Below are 10000 nucleotides of genomic sequence, written 5' to 3'. Positions count from 1 at the left end.
TTAATTTAGGAAAACACACTTTTAAATCAAACAGAATTCAGCTAAAATAAGAAGCTGCAGAAAATATAAATATGTCTCGATAGTAACTTTGCATATGAAGCTTGAATATGTGAGTGAAAGTGTGATTTGGATGAAAACAAATGGTGACGGCTGCATTTCTTCTCCGCGCTCATTAAAGGATAAATACCAGCTGCAGGCAGGAACATAAATATAAATAAAGGATAAATAGAGAATCAATCAGTGCAGATTTGATCAGAGTCAGAGGTTGGTCCCGAGCTCTGCTGTAACGTCTGAGTGTAGAGATGGATGTTACATTAAGCCGAGGATTAGTGAGTGACGGAGCTGCTCCCAGTTAGAGACTCAAACAAAAGCTTCCACTCTCTGTAATGCACCGCCATGACTTCAGGACCATGCAATAAGCTAACAGCCGAATAAATCAAGTCCAATGAATTCATCATCTGCAGAGGACGTTGCCGCGCCGACTGACCGACCGGCTGGACGTTATTTATGTGGTGGAGAGTCCCAACAGCTTTGAAACGCTGTGCAAACACTTTGAATAATCCTCAGAGCAAAGTGACGCAGCAGCAGCCCAGAGAGGACGAAGCTGCTTTTATATCGACAATAAAACAGATTAAAATAAACGACCTGAAAACAAGCAGAGCTCTCTAACTTTCTGTCTCAGCTAAAGGTCGCCGTGTTCTCCTGCTGCAGCAGGAAACCGACGCAACAGGAACCACAGGAACCTCCATTATCTTACTTTAGATCTTTAGACTTTAGGTCTCACACTCAAATTACCTGGGGGCGGCTGGAGGCAGGATCAAAATGACCAAAAAAGACACAAAATAAAAAAAAAAGAAACAAAATGACCAAAAAAAAAGATACAAAACTACTAAAAAAGACACAAAATACTAAAAAAAAGCACAAAATGACCAAAAAAAAGACAAAATGACCAAAAAAGACACAAAATTATTTAAAAAAGACACAAAATTATTCAAAAGAGACACAAATTATTAAAAAACACACAAAATTACAAAAAAAAGACAAAAAATTATTTAAAAAAACACAAAATTACTAAAAAAAAAGACACAACATTATTTTAAAAAGACTGTTCTGGAACATTGGCAGTTGGTGGCAGTTAATTCTGTTGATTGCTCTGCTCTGATTGGTCGACCCCAAAGCCTTTGATCCTTTGATGTGATTACAGTTACAGATACACACACACACACACACATGCGCGCATAAGCGCCCACACTCGAACAGATACACATGCTACATATGCTACACACACACACACACACACACACACACACACACACACACACACACACACATTTTGAGGTTAAAGGTCATAGGTTGCTGTATAAATAAATACTGTGTGCTCCTTGTATATTATATACTATCATAACATTACTAGTATTAATTGTTTGAAATCTCTGAAGAATCTCATCATAGTGTACACACACCGGCAGTAGCCCCCGTGGCCCTTTCAGAAATTCCCCAGAGGAAATTTTCTAGTTTATTTCTGTCATTCTAACTGTTTTTTTCGGCATAAAGACATGTTTGAGTTTTTTCCGACTTCTAGCCATTGTTGTGCTGATTCCACAGAGCTGCAGTACTTTATATATATATATATTTATATTTTTATACATTGCAGTAAAAAAACGAGGTCACAGTGAGGAGATTTTGACAGTAGAAAAGAGAAAGTGCTTGTTGGGGTTCAGACGGTTTTAAAAAACATTGATTTTTGGCAACAACTCCGAGCTGAAACCTTCTGAGCTCATCAGGAAATAAAGAAAGCCCAGGAGGGATTCTCTCATTTAACAACGTCCTAAAATAGAACAAAGAGCGAGAGGTGAGGCTGCACTTTACTCTAACGAGATGTAAATATAACGTGGTAGTAAAACACAGGTCAGCGAGTTTCTGCTGATGGAGGAGAATCAGAAACAGACTGTTGACGTGTTAAATAGATCAGAGGAAACTTCTTTAACAAGCTTCAATAAATCATCATTAGTCTTCGTCTCGTCCTGTTTGGTCCCATAAAGATCAAATAACCAGACGAATATTTTACAAACCAAACAGTAAATAAAGTCAGTGACATAATCATGTCGTCACAATAAGTGATATGATATAAATCGCATTTTTAAATGTTGTTTTGTTGAACTTTCAGTCCAAAATATTCAGTTTTGTGACCAAATGACCAAAAGAGACGTAAAAATGACCAAAATAAATATGTAAAATGACCAAAAAAGATGTAAAATTACCAAGAAAGACTTAAAAATGACGTAAAAAAGTTGCAAAATTACCAAAAGAGACATAAAATTACCAAAAAGATGTAAAATTACCAAAAAAAGACTTAAAAATTACCTAAAAAAGGCACAAAATGACCAAAGAGATGTAAAATGACCAAAAAATAATTAAAAATGAGCCAAAAAAAGTCGCAAAATGACCAAAAAGATGTAAAATTACAAAAAAGACCTAAAAATGACCTAAAAAAGGCACAAAATTACCAAAAAAACATGTAAAACGACCAAAAAAGTTGCAAAATGACCAAAAGCGATGTAAAATTACCTAAAAAAAGCACAAAATGACCAAAAAAAAAGATGTAAAACGACCAAAAAAAAAAAAGATGTAAAATGACCAAAAAAAAAAGATGTAAAATGACCAAAAAATACTTAAAACTACCAAAAAAGATTTTTTCTGTAGTAAACAGTAGCAGAACATGTTCTAGTGAGCCTGATCAAAACATCAACAACATAGTTTGATTGTTTCAGCACAAATACTTCTAGAACTGCAACAAATACTCATCTTAATAAACCAATTACAACACAGAAAATCCAAATACAACTGTGTAAAAGTTTGATTCTAGTCTGATACTAGTGAAGCAAAGTAGAAACAAATAAAACAGCTTAATAACAGTGATGCTACCAGCAGTAATAACATTTATTATAATAAATCCTGATACTGAAGCTCTTAATGACAACAGGACGACCAAAACCAGAATCCACAATAAGAGTTAAAAACAAACTTCTATTAGAACAGGCAACAAGTTGACTATATGTATATATATATATATATTCAATATTGCTACAACTACTTCAACTTTTACAACCGCGCATATTAAAAATATCTTATTATTACTAACTAACTATTAACTTAGAGACCAATAATACCACTAATAATACAACTTATAGGCTACTACTACTGCTTCTAATGACACAAATATCCATACTTATAAATATAATAAATAACTTCTATTAGAACCACAAGAACAGAGACAACACTCTAAGAAGTTAAACATCTATTAATGGATATAGCACTGATAAAAATAATAATAAAAGTCCACCATTGAGACTATTTTTAGCCACCAACTGCTACTAATCCTAAAATAATATTAATTTTATTATAAAAAATACTTAAATTGCAACAACTAAATGAACTGGGCCGACTAAAAATAACTTAATATTAATAATACTATTAACACTGCTGCTACTTCTGCTGCTTTTAATGACGTGACTTCCTCAGTCACTGTCTAACTAACTAACTAATAATATATATAACAACAGCACTGTAGTCGCATAAAAATTAAATGAATAAAAAATACTAATATTAGAACCACAAAAACAACTAATAGTACTAATAACAACTTCCTCAGTCACTATTATACTAATTCTGACAGTAATAACAGCACTTAAGCTGCAAAAACATGAAATAAAACTACAAACTACAAAAACAACAACAATAAAAGTAGAGTTTTGGATTCATTTTTTAACTAATAATATCTTCACTAACCCTCCAAATACTACTACTAGTACCTACTGTCACTAGTTACTACTATTAGTAACAACTTTTAATACATTCTGACACTAGTAATAGCACTTATGCTGCATGAGAATAATACAAAAAGAATAAAAATACTAATATTAGAACCAGTAAACAAAAACACCACATTAAAACAACGAATATTACTTGTAATAATAACCTCCTCATTCACTGTCTAACTAATTCTGACACTAACAACAGCACTTAGGCTGCATAAAAATGAAATAAAAATAACAAAAATAAGAGGTAAAAAGAATAAAAAAAAGAGTTTTGGGCTCCTTTATCCTCCACTAACCCTCCAAATACTACCACTACTACTACTACTACTACTTCTACTATTACTACTTGTACATCCAATAACGCCCCAAATACTACTACTAGTAACTAATATCAACTAATTCTGACACTAATAATAGCACTTAGGCTGCATGAAAATGAAATAAAAAGAATGAAAATACTAATACTAATACTAATATTCGAACAAAAACAATATAATATAACAAAAATAATAACAATATATAATCTAATATAACCTCCTCCGTCACTATTTAACTAATTCTGACACTAATAATAGCACTTAAGTTGCAAAAAGAATTATATATAAAGAATATTTCTATTCAAACTACAAAAAAAAAAAAAAAAAACAATAAAAGTCAAGTTTTGGGCTCCTTTTTAAATACTACCACTAATATTACCTTCACTAACCCTCCAAATACTACTACTATAACTATGATTAATTCATTCTGACACTAATAATAGCACTTAGGGCTGCATAAAAATGAAATAAAAAGAATAATTATATTCTATCTACAAAAGAAACCAAAAACAACAAAAAAAGGAAAAAAGAATAAAAGTCGAGTTTTGGGTTCCTTTATACTTCAATAACCCTCCAAATACTACTACTACTAGTACTACTACTACTTCTACTATTACAACTTGTACATCCAATAACGCCCCAAATACTACTACTAGTAACTAATACTAACTAATTCTGACACTAATAATAGCATTTAGGCTGCATAAAACAATATAAGAAGAATAAAACAATACTAATATTAGAACCTCAAAAACTGAAAGAAGAAATTGATTTCAAAAATAAAAAAATAAAAGAATGAAAGTCATGTTTTTGCTCTTTAAAAAAATCAACCTAATGATAACTTCACTAACCCTCCAAATACTACTACTAGTAACTATTAACTCATTCTGACACTAATGGGCCTAATATAACATAAATAACAATAGCACTGTAGTTACACAAGAATGAAATATAAAGCATAAAAATACTTCTATTAGAACCACAAAAACAAAAAGACCACAATAAAACAATCAATATTACTAATAATAACCTCCTCAGTCACTGTCTAACTAATATCAACTCATTCTGACTCTAATAACAGGACTTAGGCAGCAAAAAAAATGAAATAAAAATAACAACAAAAAGAGGTAAAAAGAATAAAAGTAGAGTTTTGGGCTCCTTTTTTCTAACTAATACAACCCCCAATAACCCTCCAAATACTACCACTACCACTACTTCTACTACTACTACTACTTGTACATCCAATAACGCCCCAAATACTACTACTAGTAACTAATATCAACTAATTCTGACACTAATAATAGCACTTAAGCAGCATAAAAATGAAATAAAAAGAATGCAAATACTAACACTAATACTAATATTCGAACAAAAACACCACAATAAAAAAAAACAATATTACTAATATAACCTCCTCCGTCACTATTTAAATAATTCTGACACTAATAATAGCACTTAAGCTGCAAAAAAAATCATATATAAAGAATATTTCTATTCAAACTACAAAAAAAAAAAAAAAGAAAAAAGGAAAAAACAATAAAAGTAGAGTTTTGGGCTCCTTTTTAAATACTACTACTAATATTACCTTCACTAACCCTCCAAATACTACTACTATAACTATGATTAATTCATTCTGACACTAATAATAGCACTTAAGTTGCATAAAAATGAAATAAAAATAACAACAAAAACAGGTAAAAACAATAAAAGTCGAGTTCTGCGCTCCTTTTTCTAACTAATACTACCTCCACTAACCCTCCAAATACTACTACCACTACTTCCAGTACTACTACTTGTAGTACTCCTGCCGCCCCGGAGCCCCGGAGCTCCGGAGCGTGCAGCGGCAGCTCCCGGGCCGTGTGGCCGGCTCACCGTGCAGTTGGCCGGCTTGCTCTGCAGGCTCTGCAGGGTGGGACTGAGCCAGCAGAAGCCGAGGATGAAGAGGCTCAGGATGCCGCAGGCGATCAGGAACAAGCCCAGCCGGATGCTCTTGTCCTCGGCCTCGGAGTACTCGTACGACACCCGGATCTTCGCCATGGCAGCCCCGCGGACACCTCCGCCGGCATGGAGAGGAGGACCGGCGGAGGAGGCGGAGGAGGAGGAGGAGGAGGAGGAAGAGGAGGAGGAGGAGGAGGAGGCGCTGTTTGGCTGCTGCTGCTGAGAAACTGTTGAGTTGAACCACCAGCTGCTTTCTGTCTCTGGATGTGTTTCACCTCCTCCGGATTCATTTACTCTCTCTCTCTCTCTCTCTCTCTCTCTCTCCTCCCTCTCTCTTCTTCCTCCCTCTCTCTATTTTTTACTCCTCTTCCTCTCCTCCTTCCCAGTTCGTGTCATTTATCTCTGTCAGCTTTAATTATCTGCTGCCTTATTGGGTGAAAGAACTACTCAAATATTTATCATTTATTACTCTGTATGTAAAAAGTCCTGCATTAAAGATTAAATAAAAAAACAAACATGATTAATAACTGAATTTAAATACAATTTTGGGTTATTATTTCTGTTTTATGCAACTATATACTTCTGTTTAAAAAATAAATAAATCTATAGGTCCTCCAGCTCAATCACAACTCAGTCTTTGTGCAGAATAACACAGTTAGAATGACAGAAACCAGAATAAAAAGATGAATTTCTCTGATGAATTATTTAAAAAAAAATTGGAATAAATCAGAATTTATATATAAACACTTGTCCAAGTGCCCACAAGAGTTGTAAAAAAAGAAGACAAAATTACCAAAAAAGTCACATAAAATGACAAAAAAAGTCACAAAATTAAAAAAATTATAATCTAAAAAGACCAAAAATACATACAATACAATACAATACAATAAGACACATTACCAAAAAGTCACAAAATAACCCTAAACAAAGATGTAAAAATATATAATAAGACATAAAATGACCACAAAAAGGTCATAAAATAATAATGTTAACTAGAAAATTTCTTCTGGGGAAATTGTGAAAGGGTCACGGGGGCTACTGCCGGTGTGTGTACACTATGATGAGATTATTCAGAGATTTATAACTATTAATACTAGTAATGTTATGATACTATATAATATACAAGGAGCACACCTACAACAAGCATTCCTTTACAAGTATTTATTTATACAGCAACCTATGACCTTTAACCTCAAAATGTGTGTGAAACATGTGTATCTTGAGGAGTGTGCGCACTTACGTGCATGTGTGTGTGTATCTGTAACTGTAATCACAGCAAAGATCAAAGGCAATCAGAGCAGAGCAATCAACAGAATTAACTGTCGCTGTAGAATGTTCCGGAACAGTGACAGCAGCCAGAGGTGAACTGGAATTTCTGTCCTCAAACAGAAAGCATTTTTGGCAAAACCATAATACCTATCATTGATCCGACTTCACTTTGAGCGTCCTGAGTTCTTCCTGAACGTCTACATATGTTTTTTTTTCCAGAAAAATGAAAAAATAGCTTTGTTAGAGCGATATAAAAAAACAGTTCCATCTCCCTTTTTCAGAAATCTTCCTGCGTTTTTAATATGGGAGCCAATGAGGCTGTTGGTGGTGTTGGTGGATCATCTGTGCGTCCTACGCCCAAACTATAACTCTGACAGCTTTACCAGAGGATTGTGAGGGAGAAGACTAATTTTCCTACGTTTCTATGTATAAATTATTTCTGTAGAGTGGAATTTGCGGCCTGGAGCGCAGTTTTCAAATTTATTTTTTGACAGTTTTTTCTCTCCCTCTACACTCTGGCGATGATGTCACACACTGTGACACGAACATTCCGTGCAATACACACCCATTATAATCTCAGAATTTCTCCAAAAATGATCATGGTCATTGAACAGGGATTGATAAAAAACTATATGACCTATCGAAACGTGGATTAATACACCGATACACAAGACTTGTGTCTACTGTTTAAAGTTTAAATGGAGTCTCTAGGTGAAATTATGCCGGAGAAGTAGACGTTTAAAAATCTCCAATTATTGTTCTTTTTCGCTCATTTTTTGTCGGCCGTCCCATTCACTTCAATGCAAAATTTTGGGCAGTTTTTCGCGACTTATGTCACGAAAAATTCGTATTCCGTAAAGAAAAGTAATAGCTCACCGATCCCGATCAAACCGCACGTTTTGATATATAATTTGTCCTGCAACTCTTCAACATCTAGAATTCCCTGTCCCACTTTTTTCGTCAACTTACCGTAATAAAGCTTCTTTTAAACCAGCGTCCTCACAAAGGTACTCCTTTTATCTGTTAAATATCCTTTTATGGCAGATTTTGCACATATTTTTCTGCCTTTTGCACACAAAAAACAGACAATAAAGCACTTTCTGTTCTATTCTAGTGTAGGGAAAGTTACAGAGGACTCAAAATCTGCACGTATTTGTTGCATTTTGACGATTTAAATAACCAAAAATGAAAGTTTCTCCTTGTGACGTCTCGTTACCTGAGTATTTATTGAATCAATGACATTGTAATCTTATATATAAGCTATAATTCGTGTCTGTGCCTGAGACAGAGTGATGCTGCTCTCCCTCGCTAAGAGGCTTATCTCCTGTAACAGAGAGAGAACGACCAGCAGCCAGCGGCCAAATACTAAACACAAATCTGGATTGAATCATCATCAGGCCACCGGGGCGAGAGAGCATCCGTCAACCTGCAGAGAGAGAGAGAGAGAGAGAGAGAGAGAGAGAGAGAGAGAGAGAGAGAGAGAGAGAGAGAGAGAGAGAGAGAGAGAGAGAGAGAGAGAGAGAGAGAGAGAGAGGGAGAGAGAGAGAGATGAAACCATAGAAACATCAGATGGCTGCAGGATGAGGACTAAAGTACGTGGACGCCTGAACTGCACAGATTTATTCACAACAACAGAACTACAGAATATGTTTTAAATGGTTCATTTATCTAATAAAAATAAAACTTTTTACAGCTGACTAACAGGAGATAATGTGCAGTATTATATCTGCTCACCTCTTTATATTTTATGGCTGCAGCTTGTTTTAACCATATTGTAGATTTGTGCTTTGCACCTGTTGCACAGAAATAATTAAGTTATAAAAAGTGTCCGTTATTTGTGTTAAATGTTGATATTAGTGTCAGAATCTCTTTATTCTCCATGTGTGGAGAGGCTGGAAACATGACAATACTTAAATATGTGAATTATGTGCACTGTTGTGGTCATTTTACGTCTTTTTTGGTAATTTTGTTTCTTTTTTTAGTCATTTTATGTCTTTTTTTTGGTAATTTTACATCTTTTTTGGTCATTTTATGTCTTTTTTGGTATTTTTACATATTTTATGGTCGTTATACATTTTTTTTGGTCATTTTGTGTTTTTTGGGTCTTTTTTCAGAGAGGAGAGGACAGGAGAGGCTGGAAACATGCTTACAATACTTCAATATGTACAATATGTGAACTTTTTTGGTAATTTTGTTTCTTCTTTTGGTAATTTTATGTCTTTTTTGGCCATTATACTTATTTTTTAAAAATCGTTTTTGGTCATTTGTTTTTTTTTGTTGTAATTTAACGTCTTTTTTGGGGGGGTAATTTTAGATCTTTTATGGTCGTTATACATAGTTTTTGGTCATTTTACATCTGTTTTGGGTCTTTTTTCAGAGAGGAGAGGACAGGATAGGCTGTTTACATGACAATAATACAATATGTACAATATGTGGACTTTTTTGGTCAGTTTGTTTCTTCTTTTGGTAATTTCACGTCTTTTTTGGTCATTATACATATTTTTTGGTAATCCTGTGTCTCTTTTTGGTCATTTTGTTTCTTTTTTAAGTAATTTAGATATTTTCTGTCATTTTGTGTCTTTTTTTTGGTCATTTTTGTGTCTTTTTTTTAGTAATTGTGTCTTTTTTTGGTCATTTTGATACTGCCTCAGCGGCCCC

The 10000-nt window shown here is 34.0% G+C and overlaps 1 protein-coding gene across 1 annotated transcript in view; it reads right to left on the bottom strand.

Annotated features, from left to right (window-relative positions):
• LOC131960779 (calcium-activated potassium channel subunit beta-4-like) overlaps positions 1–6341 on the bottom strand; it is a 26250-nt gene extending 19909 nt beyond the window's left edge. The window contains exon 1 of the mRNA XM_059326052.1: positions 6008–6341. Within this exon, the coding sequence (XP_059182035.1) occupies positions 6008–6172 (165 nt within the window). The 5' untranslated portion in view covers positions 6173–6341. The remainder of the gene's footprint in view (positions 1–6007) is intronic.
• Positions 6342–10000: the final 3659 nt, after the last annotated feature.

Source organism: Centropristis striata, chromosome 22 (assembly GCF_030273125.1).
Source record: "Centropristis striata isolate RG_2023a ecotype Rhode Island chromosome 22, C.striata_1.0, whole genome shotgun sequence".
Lineage (NCBI taxonomy): Eukaryota > Metazoa > Chordata > Actinopteri > Perciformes > Serranidae > Centropristis > Centropristis striata.
Note: the sequence above shows the minus strand (reverse complement) of the source record. Positions and strands in the feature narration are given on the sequence as shown.